Source organism: Arvicanthis niloticus, chromosome 12 (genome assembly GCF_011762505.2).
Source record: "Arvicanthis niloticus isolate mArvNil1 chromosome 12, mArvNil1.pat.X, whole genome shotgun sequence".
NCBI lineage: Eukaryota > Metazoa > Chordata > Mammalia > Rodentia > Muridae > Arvicanthis > Arvicanthis niloticus.
This window is the reverse complement of record NC_047669.1, coordinates 22039262-22058280: the sequence shown is the minus strand read 5'-3', so window position 1 is coordinate 22058280 and position 19019 is coordinate 22039262. Positions and strand designations below refer to the sequence as shown.

The 19019-nt window shown below is 48.7% G+C and overlaps 1 protein-coding gene across 2 annotated transcripts in view; it reads left to right on the top strand.

The window, feature by feature from the left end:
• Positions 1-18702, top strand: part of Pdia5 (protein disulfide isomerase family A member 5) — an 82927-nt gene extending 64225 nt beyond the window's left edge. For both annotated transcript variants that reach the window (XM_034515266.2, XM_076942880.1), the window contains exons 12-17: positions 4692-4762; positions 5258-5418; positions 7995-8125; positions 11779-11849; positions 17561-17695; positions 18477-18702. In XM_034515266.2, the coding sequence (XP_034371157.1) occupies positions 4692-4762; positions 5258-5418; positions 7995-8125; positions 11779-11849; positions 17561-17695; positions 18477-18557 (650 nt within the window). In that variant the 3' untranslated portion in view covers positions 18558-18702. The remainder of the gene's footprint in view (positions 1-4691; positions 4763-5257; positions 5419-7994; positions 8126-11778; positions 11850-17560; positions 17696-18476) is intronic.
• The last annotated feature ends 317 nt before the right edge of the window (positions 18703-19019 follow it).

The following is a 19019-nucleotide window of genomic DNA, read 5'->3' as shown; positions in this document are numbered from 1 at the left end:
GGTGCTTCTCCTTGTACAAAGGCACGCGGTAATATATCCTGAGTAATTACTATGAGTCGGGTGTTAACTCCAGAAACTTCATATATCACTTCATCTGTACAACAAATCCTGTCAGGTTGATATTATTATTCCCATTTTACAAAAAGGGAGGTGGGGCACCAGCAGGCCAAGAACGTGCCAGAGGCCGAACCAGTGCAGTCAGGATGACAATTAACCCAGGCAGTGCTGGAAGCTACACCCCAGCACTAAGCCATTCTGGGGGTCTGCTTTTCCTACCCTTAGCGTGTGCTTTGCTTAGGAAATATACCCCAGAATATGACACTATTGTCCTGTCTTCAATGTAATGTTGGTTTTTTACTTCCTTCTGGCCCTTAAAGGTTTTGTTTGTTGTGCCAGGGGAAAGAACTTCACCTTCAACGTTTTGTTGTTGTTGTTTTGTTTGTATTTGTTTTTGATATACCTATTCATTGTTTCCCTTTAATGTTGTCTTCTGGATATTTTTTTACACAACTAAAAACACCTTTTTGTTCATGCTTTTGGTGACCACCTGATGTACCATCATATAAAGGCACCGTGAATTGCTTAACCAGGGACATAATGTTAAGACTTTGAGTTATTTACTGAATTTCCTGTTATAAACCACCCTGGCAAGAACACTTTCATGCATAAATATTTATCCACATGTCAAATTATTTCCTCAGGATTGAAACCTGCAAATAAAATTTTAAAAGCTTGTTATCAACATTTTACAATAACATAAAAGATGGCAGGACGTCTGCGGAATGAAGGGTTGTGATAAATAGAAGTGCCCATTGGGGTGTGGCTCAGTCCCAAGGGGTCAGTGAGTCAGTGGCTCTTGATGGCACCCATATATTAGTGATTCTCCCAGCATTAGTAGGAAACCCACTGAGCAGAGCTACCGGGGAGTTTTATAGATGAGTTTGACCTGGAAAATCCTACTTTCAGAGTCCAGGAAAGCCCGTGGCTAGTCTGTAATACAATTGTCAGTACAGGTGATTTCAGTATAAACCAGATGGGTTTGGGGGCTTTGGGGTGACAGGAGGCTAGTATCCCTGGAGGGTAGGAATTCCCCTGGTGGGAATGGGATAGAGGTGTTTGTATGAGACCTCTCCAGATCACAGAGCACGCAGCAAGCACGCTTACATGGATGATAAAAACCCAACAAGGAAGTTTGGCCATAAAACTTAATGGTCTGTCATAACACAGCGAAGACACTAATACAGCAGGCCAGAGCCCTGTTCCCTACATCTTACACTCCTCTGACTACTCTGCAGCTCACACAGCTGGGGGACCCCTAGAAGGCAAGGCCCAGGAGGTTGGGGCTTGGGGTAACACAAGCGCTGTATATCACCACAGCTCCCCCAAATGGATGTTGTTTAGGAGGAAGTTGTTACTCGGCCAGACCTTCCCCTTTGTATGGGCCAGGGCCCCTCATCATAAACTCTGTCTGCAGACGTTTATCACCTTCTCTTGGGGTCTCGTTTGGAGAGCAGAAGGAAAGATGCTAGAATGGGAAACCTTAGTGATTTCTAGTGAACTCTGTCATAGGTACCAGTAATGCTAGACCAGCACCCAGAGGCTGGAGATCTCTGAAGACATTGTCAGGACTGGGAAGAGGCAACAGAAGTGTCCTCTGGTAGTAAGGAGGGAATATGTGTGCACGGTGAGCAGCTTGACCACCCACTTTGTCAAGAAGGGGTGTTAGTCACTTTAGCAATGATTTGTACCCCTGACCATAAAACATTTCATCTACTTAAGCCTTTTGTGTTAGTTTCCTATCATTGTATCAAAATACCCGAGATAGTCAACTTCAAAATTGAGAAGGGGCAGTTCATGCATTTCTCTCCATGATTCATTGGTCCCATTTCTTTTAGGCCAGAAGTTCTCAACCCATGGGTCATGTCCCCTTGGGGGGTTCCATATCAGATATCCTGCATATCAGATGTTTACATTATGATTTCTAGTAGTAGAAAATTACAGTTATGAAGCAGCAATGAAATAATTGTATGATTGGATTCAGCACAACATGAGGAAGAACCACTGTTCTAGGCCGTAGTGAGGCAGAACATGGTGGCTTGGGTGTATGGTGGAGGAGGCTGCTTTTCTCATGTTTGCCTAGGAAAAAAAGAGGAGGAAGAATGGGCCTCCGTCCATTGTCACTTCTGAGGACAAATCCCAGAGAGCTTTTAAGTTGTTCCACAAGGCCCCACATCTTAAAGGCTTCAGCACTTGGTAAAAATGCCACAAACTAGGGCCTACGCCTTTAACATGGACCTATATAGTATCCTATCTATAGCGCTTCCACACAGGTATAAACCCGAAGTGCAGCCCTGAGGTTTCATTCAAAAAATATATATGGAGCTTAACATCAGATTTAACCAGATAGACAGCTAGTTCATACAAGCCCCTGCCTGTATGAACTTACCTTTCAGCTGAAGAGACAGGACACAGAAAAACAGAGTGTTCAGGGTCCATTGAATAAAATTAGGGGGAACTCTGGCTATTAGAAGAGAGAAGGGGGGATGAAACCTCTTTGGGTTGGTGGGTCAGAGAGGGTAAGACTGGAATTTGATCAGAAACATAAGACAGAGTTATATACAAACTGAGGGTGGGGCAGGCATTGTTAGTATTTGAGGTGGAGTGGGAACACATTCAAGGGTCCTGAGGTAGAAGTAAGCTTGATGCGATAGGAGAGAGACTGCATCATAAAAGATGAGAGGAAGTGACCTGACCTGAGGCTGGAGGCCAGGTGGGAGCCAGGTGGTACGGGGCTTCCAATTATGATAAGGAGCTTAGATTTTAATCTACCACCTGTGGCAGAAAGCCCTTGAAAAGTTTTGAGCAAGGGAATACATTAAGATTTATATTCTGAAAAGAGACCCTGGCTGGTCATAAATATCAGGAGATAGCGCAGGCAACCTAAAATTAAATGCCATGGAAATATCTGAATAAGAAGTATTTTATGACTGGAAGAAAAATGGCTCGATCTATGGAGCTGACGTGAGCTGGAAAGACTCAAAGTGGGACCCAAATCAGGTGGGAGCACAGGGTGTTGTGGAGGGATGCTGTTCACAACACGGCCTTATCCATCAGTGTGGGAGTTGTGATGAAGAGGGGCAGGTGTTGGTGAACCTGGGGGACTGGTCATTTCATCTCCTGGAGCTATGAGCTCTCTGTCGTGTCTCTCGTCCGGCTGCTGGAATAGCTTTTAATAGTTGTATATAGAAAACAAGCTCTTCCTTACTCTGCCCTGGGACACAAGGCTGGAAGTGCAGCAAAGAGTTGTGCGTGTGAGCAGAGGAATCTAGATGTTTTCATCCCCGACACAGATGCTATGGGTCACAGGCTGATGATAGTCCCCAGTGAGCCAGTTCTCGGTCCCTGAGTCTGCCTCTGGCCCTCTGTTGACAGAAGCTGGCAAGTGATAGAGAGCACATTTCCCACCCCAGCAGGGCAGTGGCATCAAAGGACAGAACCCGATAAAGCCATGAAGGTAGTACAAGGTGAAGTCCTCACCCTCAATGATCTGGTCGCGCTGACTGACACAGTTAGAAAGAAACGGTAATTTCCCGTTAGTAGGCGTTTCCATTTTCTATCCACTGACCTCAGGTGCAATCCCACTCACTGTCTGGGCCCTGCCAGCAGCACCACCCACACGTCATATTCAGGGAACGGCGTGTTGAGGAACCTCCTGAGCTAGCTTGTTAATGCTGATAAGAGTTTTTGAACCCCTAATGTTACTCACACAAAGTGCCTGGATTTTTTAATTTTGTCTTTATTTTTTTTTTTTGCATTTATATTTGTGTATGTTCACATACATATGCATATGTGTACACTATAGCCTACATGTACTATATGGACAGCTTATAGAATTCTCTCCTTTAACCATGTGGGGCCTAGGGATCCAACTGAGGTCATCAAGCTTGGTGGCAAGTGCCTTTACTTGGCTGAACCATCTTCCTGGCCTCTGTTTGCTTTTTACTGTATGAGATTCTGTTCTTCATGACATCTGGATGTTCTCTTGCACTTGTCAGGGAAGAACAGGCTTTATCCCAAGGAAATGCCATTGGTTTGGCCAAATGTAGGTCCGTGCCTGTGCCTCATATTCTCCCGTGGGGACTCGGAACTTACCTTTTTCCGTATTTTTGCTTCTGTGGATTCTTCTTCCCACCCTGCAGCCCAGGAAAGATGATGAGTGACCACAACACAGTACCAGAAAGTGCATGCCATGTCTGTGGCCGTATCTGCAATCAGGGTTTCCCGCTGCACTGCAGGGTGTTGTGACACACCTCTGACTGTGTCTGTCTCGTTGATCTCAGGCAGCCATCCACCATCCACCGTCCTGGTGTGCCTGGTTTCTCACCTGTAGAAGAGTGCCTCTGTCAGTTCCTACCTCGTAGGACTTGTGTGAGGATGTACAGCGCCCCAGGACTGGATATGTGCTACATGCGTTGTTTATATAGTTATTCATTTATGTGCCTCTGCCTCCATGACCTCAGTCCACCCCCACAGACTAAGCAGAAGACTTCTTTTCTTTGAGCTGGCAGTCATCTTCACCATCTCGAAGTCCCCAGATTCCTGGAGTGAGGCCAGCCAGTCTCAGGGAGGCAGCCCAGAGGTACCAGGGCCTCCATGTCGTGAGAATACCTTTCCTTGCACTCTCTCCACAGGGTGTGGACACTGTAAGAAAATGAAGCCAGAGTTTGAGAGCGCGGCTGAGGTCCTCCACGGAGATTCTGAGGTAAGCTTCCTTTTCAGAGTTCTTGCCTCTCCTCCCTCTTAAGAGGCCGCTAGAGTCACTGTGATTTTCTGTAAGCCCCGAAGTGGCTCTCCCTGGCCCTGGAGGTGTTCAGTAGCTCCATGTCCCCTAGTAATAAATACATCATCATTGTGGTCAGACATGGTCCCTCCCAGGGACTGAATAGGGCCACAAGCCTATGAGACCGTGTGCCTGTACTAACTGGGGGACCTTTGCCTACTCCTCTCTTTTCTCTGGGACACTGACTCTTGAGAGCAAGCCCTCTTTTACCAAGCATAGTTGGTGAGGCAGATTCAGTAAGAAGCGAGGGATGTGCCAGAGTTTGATTGCTCCCTGTGCTTCGTAAGCACAGAGGTCCAGACAGCCGTTATGTCCCGGGCAGTCCCCAGAGGAGGGTGGGGCTGGCACCCGGGCTCCTCTTTCCAGCAGCACCACTTCTGAGGCTGTAATGCATGGTTGGCCTTTCCCCCATCCCAGAGCTCTGGTGTCCTTGCAGCTGTCGATGCCACCGTCAACGAGGCCCTGGCAGAAAGATTTCACATCTCAGCATTTCCCACCCTGAAGTATTTTAAGAATGGCGAGCAACAAGCGGTGCCTGCACTCAGAACAAAGAAGAAGTTTATTGAGTGGATGCAGAAGTGAGTTTTTGTTTTCTTTTCTTTTTTTTTTTTTTTGGCTTTGATGGTGCCCTGACTTGTAGGCACCAGCCCCTGGATTTGGCCTTGAAGGAAGAGAAGTGAACCTTATGGGCCCCCATCCTTGCATTGGGACTCCCTCAGTCTCAGGTCATAATCCTATGCAGGTCTGAAGGCAGCAGTTATTGTTCTAGGTGGTTCCATCGGCTTCAGTGAATGTGACCCAGGTTTATTGGTGGCTGGGTCCTCAAACCTGGGCCTGTGTCTGATACACATAAGGTGTGGCAAATACTCATTTAATTAAGACATTAAGTCTGATTCTCAAACTGTTATTCCTGAAGTTTGGACTCAAAGGATGTGAATGGGCCTCCCAGCATGGTGGTTAGAGAAAGCCCGCTATATGGAATAGGAACACATACAGTACTAGGCTCAGGAGGTGCCTCCTGCAAGAGAAAAGAAGGTAGCAAGACCCCACCCATCTTGAGAGGAGCCTGAGCAGCCATGCCTCCATGCTGGAGAGGGTGGTCTAGTCCTGAAAGGTTTAGAATGTTCAGTTTCCCAGGCTTTCTGGTTTCTAAAGCAGGTGGCTATCCTGCTGTCCTGCTGTCCTGCAGTCCTGCTGTCCTGCTGTCCCTGTCTTGCTTAGGAAGTCAGTAGATTTGGGGCCCATATGTGGTATGTAGGTTCTCTACCCTTGTTGAATCCCAAACCCTGTTTTACCGTGCCTCTTTTCATCCACAAATTCTCCTATGGCAGAGTTTTTATTCCTGTTCCACTGAGAAGATAGTTACGTTCAGAAAGGTTGGAGTCACCACCCAAGGGGACAAGCAATAGCTCTTTGAGTTGTTTAAAAGAGAGCTGTCTGGTATCAGGACCGTCGATGACTCTGGGATACAAGGTGGAGGGGGTCTCATTTAGAAATGGGGCAAGTAGACAGTACCAGGCAAGCCACACGGTGTTTACCACTGAGTATACAGGTGGCCAAGCCCCATGTAACTAATATGTGCCTGCCAGCGTAAGCCAGCAAAACAGCATTCGGGCACTGGGGAAGGAGAGAAGGCAAATTGGTGCTGACAACCATGTAGCCAGAGGACATGGTGCTCTAAGAAAAGGGAAAGGTTGGTCTAGGTCACCAGCACAGGGGCACTACAAGCATGGAGTATTGGGGGAGCAAGGGAGACTGAGGAGGAAAATAGCATATTCCATGTCTCAGTGGGTTTGAGGTAACAGTGGAGCCTCTGGCTGGAAACAGGCTTGGATGAAAGGACAAGTTCATGGTACCCACAGCCACGGAAGCCACTGAGGATTCTGGGAGGCACATAAGGTCTCTTGAGAGGCAGAGGCTCGGGATGGAACTGGAAGAAGAGGAGATGTAGGAGACATGGGACACTGGGCCAGAAGGTACTGTTAGAGAGCATGCGAAAGGTCACAGGTCAGAGGGGCTCTGTGCACCCTGAACCAGGTCCTAGGTTGGCCGGGCAGGGCTGTGGCAGAAGTGGAGGCATGGGGAGCCTGTGGCAGCTTTGTTACAGCCTTTCTTGCCAAGACATGCAGGGTTGCAAAGAGGGAAGCAAGGATGCCAGAGGTTTATGAAAGACCTGGGAGCTGGGGGTGTTGACATTTGCCTGTCATCCAACCACTTCAGGTAAATCCTGAAGGTTATAAGTTCTAGGCCAGCCTGGGCTACATGACAAGACCTTGTCTCCAAAATAAATAAGACTCCACATTAATCAGTGCTAAAGGGAGTATTGTAACACATTCTTGAGATAATCGGCTTACAAGAAGAAAGCTTTGCTTGGTTCCTGTTGGGGAAGTGTCATTGTATGGTTACCTGGCAATGATCTAAAACAAACCTCCCGCCACACCCTACCTTGGTTTCTACTACATTTTGACAGTGCCAGTCTGGAGACATCCAGATCTGAACTGTAGCCACTTCATCCTTGGGTGGGGCAGAAAGGGATTGGGGACCAATGGACAAGCAGAAACCAGAAACGAGTTAACACTTCTCCAGTGCCTGCTGTTTACTGGCACACCCAGCTCCTCTAGGATGGACTGAGCAGGAGTTTGACATACACATCCTATGCCCTTAGTTACCATCCTGGGTACCACTGTCTCATGTAACAGAAAAGCAAATGGAGACTCCGGGATTCAGTCAGTTTCCCTAAAGTCATACATCTTGCAGTAATCTGTCCTGGAGCCCTGACCCCACTCACTTCTTGGCTAGTGCTCTCTCACACAGAACAAAAGCTTCAAAGAAGATAATGGAAGGTCATTCAGGGCCACTAGGAGGCTGGCAGGGACTGCAGCCAGGGAGCCAGGTGGAGGAGGTTCTGTGCCTTGGCAAGGGATGATGATCCCACAGCAGGGGGGTGCCTGTGTTCAAAGGGGGCCAGGCCTCCCACCTCTTCATGGATTGGTGCAGATTTCTTTGTGTTTAAGCCAAGATTTTAAAAATGAATCCCAGAAGAAATGCAAAGTTTGTTCATTTGTGTTCCACAGTGGCTGGGGGTGGGTGGGGTTTGCACCTGTCTGTCATCAGTTCTTCATGATTGCTCCCCCTTCCCCACCCACCTCTGCAGCCCCGAGGCTCCCCCACCTCCAGAGCCCACGTGGGAAGAACAGCAGACAAGCGTACTACATCTGGTGGGGGATAACTTCCGGGACACCCTGAAGAAGAAGAAACATACCTTGGTCATGTTCTATGCCCCTTGTAAGTAGCTTGTATTTCGTGAGGAGGGGGGTGAGAGGGCTTGGCCCTACCCCAGACACCAGGACAGCTATTGGTCAACTCTGAAACCATGTATGTCTTCCTGAAGCCGGACTCCCAAACTTCATCAAAGGCTGAGAGGGTGGGAACAATCATTGCTTCTTCCTGTCAGCCCCCATCAAGTTCTTGCCCACACTGGGGATGTCCTTCTCTTATCAGACCTACTGGCTGTTTGTGGTAGGAACTAGTCCCCCAGTTCTCCCAAGGTCTCTGGGCTTTCCCAAGCTGCCTGTATGTCCCCTACTTACCCTAAGGCAGGAGACACAGATGCAATTTCTTCTACCCTCCTCCCGTCCTTCCTCCTGGCACTGAGTTTACCTTCAAGACCTTAGAACCCCTTCCCCTGACCTTTCCTAGAGGCTTTGATCTATTGAGTTTGACACTATAGCATAGGAAAGACATGTTCACCTGCAAGCTCCTTGATTCTCATTTTTATCAGGGTCCAAGCTGAGGAAGTGACACTTTTGCTGACGGTGGTATCTGTGACCTGGGGCGGGGGGGGGGGGGGGGGCGGGCGGCTGTGCATTCCCATTTTGAAGTTGTTAATTGACACTTAGAAGGAAGGCATCTTAGAATTTCCCACTCTTCTCTTGCCCTTCCCTCTCTCCCCCAGGTTACAGCTCAGCTTAATGGAGTGAGGATAATAAAAGTCTCTGTCTACAGAGAAGGCAGGCACTCGCCTAGCCGTAAACCCACTGGGTTGTAGCCGGCCCTCCTGTTAGATCGCTCCTGCCCTTACTTTTCAGTGTCAGTAGCCTGCAGGGGCTCTTATTGTCACTATCACTGTCTGACAGGCCCTAGTGGATCATGGCTTAAGACCCCTCCAGCCCTAAGACACACCTTGGCAGTCCCCTTCTCTTCAGTCTTGGCCTCTTCTCAGAGTGGGGCTTGTTTTCAAAGCCCCTCACAGAGTTCCTCTGAGACCCCTCCTGCCCTTAGCGAATGTCTGGAAGCCGGAAAGGACTTTGTAAAATTAACGTTTTCCTTCAGAACAAAAGAGGGTGGAAGGCGGAGACCCAGGATTTTCGTGGCTCACTCCAGGCCTTGTGGCAAGTGGGTGGCCAGCCCTTTCTGCAGCTTGGGCAACTCTCTACCACAAGCACAATTGAAAAGCGATCTCTGTGAGCACCCAGTAGGCTGTGGTTCAGTGATTAGCCACCAAGTAAATGTCACAAAAACAGACAGGAGCCATATCCCTGCTGGGCCCTGAACTCTCAGTCTCCTCTGACAGAACTCTTCCACAGCTGGGTCGTGGTCATGGCAGTGCCATGGAATGATTGAGCTACAGGTGAAGAGCCCAGTCCTTATACTTCTGTCTTCAAATCTTAACCCAATCCCCCTGGAAGCTATATCTTTGGAGATGGCAGGCAATCTAAGAACAAACATGTCTGTCTTTCTGTGCTTTCTGATGGTAATGCACTTACTTGTGAGCCACACACACACACACACACACACACACACACACACACACACAAAACTTATTTATATAAAGATTCCAAATAATGTAGAAATATCAAGTACCAGGTAAAACTGGTTAAAAAGCTGGCCTATTACATCTGGCCTCCTCCATTTTCTTTCTCCCTGAGGCCTGCCTCCCTAGGCACCTCTTCATTTCCCACCTCTCTTTAATACCAACACCTCTCTGCCCCCCTTCCTGGACCAGCTCACCCTGTTCTCCAGGGCTGGGGTCTTCCATCCATCCACAGGCTTTGCCTCTGTCCTCCTACAGTGGGAGCCTAACTGTTCTCTGCTTCTTAGCAGCAATTTTAGAAAGCTGTGGCATGCTCTGGCCCACCCGATGCCTCCTAGAAACCTGCCATGCACTTTGCCACAGCCCACCCCACCCCACCAGTTATTCATCTGGCTTACTCTCTCTTTAGATAATGAGAAAATGAGATGCAAGGAGCCATTCATCTGACGTCCCGATATTTTAAATTGACGGTGTAGGAATTAGCTCTAGGCTGACAGTTGCCTTTATGCTTTCAATAAGTGGAGGTTAAAAAGGGAACATTAATAGTGAAACGGGATTGTGAGGCCTGAGGTAGATGGTTTTCAGCCCACTCTGTACGTGTGCTACAAGTAGGCCCATGCCCTTCACGGGGCCTGTAGCTGCCCACGACATGCCTCTACCAATAGACTGTGCTCTTTAAATGTTTTGAAATTATGTAATATCCCTCCTCTGTACTATGACATTTTCATGAGTTTCAGCTTTGTGTCTCTGTTAGGTCAAATTAATGGTGTTACTTATAATTGCCATTTTAGGTAGCTGAAAAGTCGTCTTGTCCATTATCTGCCCTGTGGGCGCATTTCTTCTGAAATAACCCATAACCATCTGAGGCCTCTTGCGTTCCTGCATCAAATGTTGGGAAATCCCTGAGTCCTTCCCTGTCATCCCCACTCTATTCTGGGGCCAGCTGGCTGCTCCCCAAGTCTGGATATATGGGTGGTCCCATCCATCTCAGCAACCAACTCAAATGCTAAATTCAGATGAAATTTGTAGCTCAGCCTTAATTTAGTCTCACAAAGCTCTTTGAAATGCCAGTCATTATCATCTCATTCTAAAAAGGAGAAAGCAGAAGTGCAAAGCCATTTCTGTTCCCTTCGGAGTCGGCTCTGTCTGCCTCCCCAGGTTGCAAGTACAGGCCTTTGTCCAGAAGCTGTGGCTGGATCCAGGTCTCTCAGCAGGCGTGTGACCCCTCCCACCTGTTTTCATCAGAACTGATTACCACAAGTCAGGGGCAGAGCTGTCCACTGTGGCAGTTCTGTTCACTAATGTCTAGTGAATGAATGTGAGAATGGTGGGCCCGGGTTCTGCTGTGTTCACCCTGAGGGAAAGGCCAGCGTGGTCTGGGGTGTCCCCAGCTCCCATGACAGAAGGAGAAAATGGCCCACAGGTAGGTTTCTGTAGTACTTTTCAATGGGAGGGGCTCAGAGTGGTGCACAGACCAAGAAGCAAGATTCACCAGTGGAATGCCACAGCCCTCCATTCTATGGACCTTTTCCCTGGGACAGGGCTTGAGGGCTGCTGATGACTGTGGTTCATGCTCCTCCTGCCTCACTTGAGCGCTTGTTCACCTTGCCTTCAAGATGAAGGCTGTAGAAAAGGGTAGAAGTTATAAAAGGGGAGGAAGATGTCAGTAAAGCAGGAGCCTTCAGAAAGTGCCTAGAGTTGTTACCTCTGGCCCCATCTTCCCAGTACCGATTCCGTAGCTAACAGACTGGAGAAATGACCCACCATCATCCCTAGGGCAGTGTGATAGACCTGGGGCGTCCTGAGCATGTAGTACTTTTTCAAGTCGCTCTGCACTGTGGATCCAGATCCTCTGGTCTCCAGGGCCGTGTCTGCAGAACACATCACCCACCACTCTTTAGACCAGCAAGCAAGATAAGAGGTTCTAGGGCCAGGTCCTCAGAATCACGGCAATGACTCCTGCAAAGACAAGATGTGGGAGAGGTTTGAGTGGCAAGGCTAACAGGGACCCTGACAGGCAGGATCAGCAGGATGTAGACTTGTGGAGACGACTATCCAGAGTTCCAGACAGTGGTGTAAGCTGTCAGGTGTTCAGGCGTGTGTGACTCTGTTCCTTCTCACCCAGGGTGCCCACACTGTAAGAAGGTCATCCCCCACTTCACTGCCACAGCTGATGCCTTCAAAGACGACCGCAAGGTAAGGACGGCCCCTCTTTTCATCCCACCCTCAGTTGCCTCATGCTGAGTCTTACATCTTCCCGATGCGCTAGATTCCATGACCCTGTGTGCGGTTCTGCCCAGACCTGTGAGCAGGGTCATTCTCAGGAAGCAGGACATTCTCTCTTCACCAGGCAGACAAGACTCTGCCGTAAAATCAACTATCAACTGGAGGTATTAAGCTAGAGCGTTATAGCCTTTCCGTGGAGGAGGGGTGTAAAAGGAGTGTGTGTTCATTTCTCTTCAGTGCTCAAACATTTTTACAGTAGGATCGTAGTCATGCGTTACTTATATAATTAAAAATACAAATAAGAACCCCACAAAAGTCAAACGGAGGAGGCTGCAGTGGAGGAGAACCAGACCATGCCAGAGGATCCTCGTCCTGCCTAAGCTGACGACTCCTGCAACTGCCAGCTGACGAAGCATAAAATTAACAAGCTGGAGCTGCAGATTGGATTAGGGAGTGGGTGCCAGGGAGTGGGTGCCAGGCCTGTTTCCGCAGCAGGGGAATAGAGCCACCACTCGTGAGGGTGGGTAGGTGGCCCTTAAAGCATGTCTGGACCCCAGAACTCAGGGACACCCTCTTAATTGCCAGTCCCCAAGATCCCTTCTCCTAGGTTTTTGTTATTTGTTGTTTATTGGAGGGCAGGGCTGGAAACTGAATTTTTGTTGGGTAAGCAATCGACCACGGAGCTGTGTCTCCAGTCCTTGAATTCCCTTTTTATCCTATCATACGGGGACTGGAAGAGATGGTGGCAAAGATTTTCCCAGCCCTTGAACTTAAGTCATAGGAACCTGTCACATACCAGGCTTCGTTGGATTTATACGGGGACTTATACACACACTGGACCCCGAGTCACGTGTGCTATTATTCCCATTCCCTATTTTCCCATGTGAGGTCTTTCCACTGGTCCAGGCACAAGCTAAGCAGACTTCCCACAATAAATAGACTGACCCAAAAAACCTCAAGAGTTCTACCAAAACAGCAGGTGAGGCCACACGTGTGAGCAGAGATAGCTCGCTGTCCTGGGCATGGCGAGGATTTTACAGAGGTAAACCAATGTAGGCCTGCAAGTACCTCCAGGTTGACAGAGGCAGAGCTGGAGGTGCCAGGATACCTTGCTGCACTTTGAGAGAGTGCCAGAGATAGGATGGTGAGAACTCAGTAATTCGGGAAGCCAGGCTGGGAACAGACCCTGCCCTGCACTCAGAGAGTATGACTGTTCCCTGCAAGCCTTGGCTAAGCTCTTGAGGGCCGCCTCGCTCTTGGGTGGGGGTGGGAGGGTAGTAATAAGGACCACAAACTTTTTTTTTTTTTTTTTTGGCCTGCCACTTGCCTGGTGGTTGTTTCTGCCCTGGGAGCTCCGATGATGTCCACCATAGCCTGACTGCCTATCTGACTGGAGTCGTTGTCTGTCCATCTCATTACATATCAACCCTGAGCTGGAACACAAGGGACTCCAGGAAGATAGGAGACTGAGTAAAGTTGGTGGCCTCCCTGTCCTAAGGCTGCTCAAGTGCCCTTGGGCTCTAAGAGGTCACTGAAGGGATTCATAGGCTTCCCCTAACCCCAGAGTTTGAACTGGCCATTCATATATATATATATATATATATATATATATATATATATATACATATACATATACATATACATATACATATACATATACATATACATATACATATATAGTGTGTGTGTGTGTGTGTGTGTGTGTGTGTGTGTGTGTGTGGCGTGTGTGTGTGGGGAGTCATCTAAAGGACTAATGTGACCAGAGAAATCTTGGCGTATGGCCCATATTACCATGACATCTGTTTTTCTATTAGACCACTGCTAGGGCCTTCTGAAGCCAGGCTTGCCAAGTCCACAATAGGGATCCCAGAGCTAGCCTCTCTCTTCCCCAGTCACTGTGGTGTTCAGGGCCCCATTTCCTTCATGACCACCTAAACACAGATCCATCTTCTCTTCATTGTCTGATATATGCTAGCTCTTTTCTGGGTTCACGCCTTTACCCCATTCTTTCTGCCCTTCCTTCCACCCTTCTTTATTCCATGTCTCGATGTGTCTGTCTGTCTGTCTGGGAAGCTGACCCACCTGAGGTTCCTAGAATACTCAGCAACCATAGTATTGGCTCTCAGGGCCACTGTGAGGCCCTGAAACTAAGGTGAGTGGTGTCCATTCTGTGCCCAAGGCAGGGTACTATATCTTAACCAGCATGGCTAAATGGGCTAAATGGAAGACTCTGGGAGATGCTCGCAGAAACTGGAGACTTGTAAAAGCTGGTTTTACACGGGCCATACACTGGTGTCTGGGGGCCATTGGCTCACCCCATTTGCTTTTACTTTGAAGGGACTATGGTCTGAAAAGGAGCTATGCCCTTTGCCCAAAGATAACATGGGTCATCGGTAGCTAGAACGAGGTCACCTGACTCCCCATTCGTTCATTCTCACACACCGGCGGCCACCTCTCTGCTGGAATTGTATTTTGTTTCCTACCCAACAGCCAGTCTCGGCTCCTTCCCCAATCAATATGCAGTTGGATTTTCACTTCCATTTTCATAGCCAAAGTCAATATTAGCTCCTGCAGAGATTTATTTTACTGAATCAATAAAGCTGTGTGAGGCAGCTCATGTTTTAGCCAGGGAGCCTAAATCCCCTCCCAGGAGCTTAGCTGGGGACTTTTATCAGTTGACACGCTCGCTGGTGGAGAAGGGCTACAGGCTGTGAGTGTTGGTGGAGAAGGGCTACAGGCTGTGAGTGTTGGAATAGATGGTGTTATCCAGTGGCCTGGAGGATGGGGGCTCCCATGGTAGAAGACAGGAGGATCAGAGCAGAGGCTAGGGGTTGCTGAACTGGCAAAGAGGGGCTCACCTTTCCCTCTAAGGTATGCCCAGCTTGGGCAAGGAGGAGGAGCCAGTGAAAGTGAGAAGGGAGGTCATTCCAAGGGAGGTCACAGGGCTGCGGTGCCCCGCTCTGACTGACCCACATCGCTGCTGTAATCTGCACAGGGGCTAGAGATCACTTGGTGCCCCTGTCCATCTGGAGTTTCCTTTGTCCTTGAATTCCCAAACACCTTGATGCTTTAGACCCCGTGGATCTTAACATAGGCAGAACTGACTGAGAATTGAATAGCAGAATGGTAAGGAGAGCGGTGGAGACTTTTATCCCACGGTGAGCAGTGAGTCATGTGATGGAGTGGGTGTTACTCCGTTCCTCATTTTCTTGGTGTGGAATCTAGAGGCCAGGAGGGGTTAAATGAGATCCCCTAAACACGTTCCTTTGCTGGAAAGGAGCCAAGTCAGAATTTGAACCACAAGCATTGCCAGTTCGCATTGCCCCAAAGCAGGCCCAATGCTGGCTGGGACTCCTGTGAGGGGGATGTTCTTGGGAGGAGATCACAGGGTGTACCACAGGAAGCTGAGAAAGAAAGATGAAGGACAAAGAAGCCAAAGGAGGGATGCTATGGGCAGGTGGCTATTGGGAGATCTCCCAGGACGTGAGCCACAGAGTTGTCTCACTCAAAGGTCCTGGAACCCAGGGAATTTGTCACTGACCCTTTACTCGATATTAGCCTTAGTTCTGCAACTTGAGGGCTTGGTGAAGCTCTCAGGTCAAGACTTTATGTGTCAGAGCAAGTCCTTGGCTGAGGACCCTTAAGGACGCAGATACAGAGCCAGGAATCCATGCCATTTATGGGAGACAAGGCTAGAGCTACACTGTGGACTATGATGGTAGTGTGAGGATGTTGCACACAGGTGACCAGTGATGACCACGAGTAGGCCTTGATGGACAGCTGTTCCAGCAGGTGCGGTGGGCAGCTCAGAAGACAGATTCTTCTTGAAGAATCTCGGCCAAGCTTGACTCCTGTAGAAATGGAGCATGGATTCCCCCTTTGCAGCCAGAAGCGGCATTCTGTGTACATGGCTGACAGCAAGTGTGAGGGATTCTCAAGTATACATTTTTAATTTAATAGATTTATAAAACCATACGCTATACTTCCAACAGCTCCAGGGCACGTATACAAATTGAATTCATAATTTAATAGTGGATGCAGGGAGACTAGCGGCCTGGAGCGATGTTCATCAAATCCTGAGCAGAGGAGCAGTGGCCCCAAGCCCAGGCCAGCCGCAGTGGACCCAGAGCTGGTGGCCATGGAGTCAGATGTGCTTGTCTCAAAGGAAAAAAAAAAAGAAACTCTACACTTGGGCGACTGCAGGAGCATCTGCCTGTGTTTCTAACTAATTGAGAACACAATTTAGAAGATGAGCTGGGGTTCCCAGGAACCCACTGTGGCCAGCTGCTAGCCCAAGCAAATTGAGCTCATTGTGAGTGCTGGTCAAAGAAAGGCAGGGTTAACCTCCCAGGAGAAAGATGCCTCTCTGCTCAGCCAATCACTGCCTGTGGGAACGCGGGGCAAGTACCATCCAATCTTTTGATGTTTGTGGAGAAACTTGGAGCCAAATTTTTATATTAAATCTTCTGGCTCCTTCCACATTGGCAGCTAATTCAAATTTATTTTCTTTTTAAGTTCTATGTGGGCCAAATAGAGTAGGCCTTCGAGCCAGCTATGGATTATGTTCAGTGAGTTTGCAAACTGCGCTCCAAGTCTTGTTGTGTAAAACAATTGAACTGAGGATGCATGCAAAGGGAAGCCTGAGGTGAGGGAGCAGTGCAGTGGTGCTCTTGTGGCAGGATGGGGAGAGTAGACCCCCTTGCCCACGTTAGCCATCGGTCTAGCAACTCATAAGAAGGTGGCCGCTTCCTAGGTGCATAGTAAGTGACTGGTAGCCATGACTGTTGTGGCCCGTGGAGCTCTTTTCCCTGGAAAGCAACCCCTGTCGAGTGTGAGCAGGCAGAATTCTGAGTTGTGGTTATTCAGCACTCTTGAATTGTCTCAGAGATGTTGGCAGAGCAGTCACTAGGCTCTAGAATGATCTCATTTGTTATGTAGCCGGTGCTTGGTGGCTGGACTTAGTCAAGGTCACATAAGAGGAAGGACTTGCCTCCCATCCCAGCCTGCTTCCCTGAGATGTTGCTTTGTGTAATGCCTCTGGCTGACTGTCTCATCCCTCCCCAGTGTGTGGCCTTCAGCAAAGTAAAAGCACCCCAACTTCTATTTCATACCCTCTTACTTTGAAAGAAAGACAAACAAGGAAGAGCCACTGGGCAAAGGTAGCCTGTTAGGTGGACCAGAAGAGGCTGAAGTCCCCGTGAAGAACTTTCTTACCAAAACCTGCTTACCTTCGTGAGACTGAACTCTGTAACAGTTTCTGGAATGTACCCCCTGCATTCTCCATCCTTAGGACCGGGCTCAGATGGTGCAGTGTACCTTTGGTGTACTGTCACCCCGGGTTACCCCATGATAGCTCAGATCACACAAAGCTGCAAATGGTCTTTATCCAGTGCCCTGCACAGGTACTAGCCTCCGATCAGGGTCAGTGTATAGGTATGGGGGCAGTGGGAGTTGAGTATCGCAGCAGCTCACACTTGCTAAACACTGGTCATGTGCTGACAGGCCTCATTTGAATCCTCTTAGTGGCTGGTTATTTTCCATGAGTCCTAACATTCTAGCAAGATTTGCCCTTAGGAAGCCAGAGTACAGCACACTCTCGCTTTTGTCCTCAGTCCAGCACTGCCCCTGGCAGATGTGGTGACTGCTGACATCTCGCTGACCCTCCCCACCTCACCCCCTAGATTGCCTGTGCTGCTGTAGACTGTGTCAAGGACAAGAACCAAGACCTGTGTCAGCAGGAGGCTGTGAAGGCCTACCCCACCTTCCACTACTACCACTACGGGAAGCTCGCAGAGAAGTATGAGAGCGACCGCACGGTGAGTGCAGAGGGTGGACCAGAACATCAGCAGTCAGCTAGGACACTCCAGCCTGACAGGACATAGGACATCTTCACCCTGCTGGGAGCCCGGGGGAGGGGAGGGGGCATGCCACAGCCAATACTGTCTCCCTATGGTTCTGTGTTGAAGTTATTTAATCCCAACCTGGGGCTTCTGCCCCACCTTGGGTCATTTAATTCCCAGATAAAAAACCACACACAACCTTTATGTTTATGTTTATGTTTATGTTTATGTTTATGTTTAAGTCTTAAAGAGCACAAGAGCTGGTCAGATATCTATCTACTATGCTAGTAGAGTCTACTTTCCCACCGATAATCCCAAGTTATTACTTACTGTGTTTCATCTGGGCTGCTCTGAACACCCAATTGGCCAGCCCTCCGAGCCACATTTTTTTTTTTTTTTTTACTCCTAACTCATGGTGGCTTCTTTTTCTTCCTCCTGCACCTTCTTCTCTTTATTGTCCTCCAACCCCACTCCCCCAAGCCTGGGAAACTTAAACTTCACCTATGTCTCTTCTGCCCAGCTATTGGTTGTTGGCATCTTCATTTACCAATCAGAAATAACCTGGGGCCAAGGTGTATATATGGACTGTCTCTGCCTCTGGGACAACCCTGTCTTAGGGGCCCGCACTTAGCATTACAATAGATAGCCAAAGACCAGACCTCAGCAGTTCTACCCAGGAGTTGGGGGACTGAAGGGTACAAGTCGCTCAGGTTAGTTTAACTTCATTATTTTCTCTCTTTTCTTTCATATCCTGCAGGAATTGGGATTTACCAGTTTCATCCGAACCCTCCGAGAGGGAGACCTCAAGAGACTAGAAAAAAGGAGGGAGGAGCTGTAGTCCCGCCTCCTACAAGGGACCCTTCCTTTACACTGTGAATGATACCTATTTTGTTCTTTCTGAATTTCCATGTGTGCTGAAGACAAAGTTTTTTATAGCCACGTATGGCCTTTTGTACAATTTTGAAATAAAATTAAACCATTTATTCGGTGGTTAGAGCATGTTTTCACAAGCCCTCGGGATCACGGGAGATGGAGACTCATGTTCCCGGCCCTCCACACCGTCTCTGAGAGGTGAGGTCCATGTGAGTACCACCTGTATCCCGAAAGGTCCTGGAGGGTGGAGAGGACATGGGGTGGCAGTCCTGTCAGTCACTAGAGAGTAGAACAGAGAAACAACCACAAAGCATCATTGGGGGGGGGGGTGCTCCGGAATGAGGACAGATACACTACTTTTGCCATTTTGTTTATTCCTTTGCTGCTGGTTCTTCTGGTGTCAGCTTTACTGTCCTTCCCCATATGC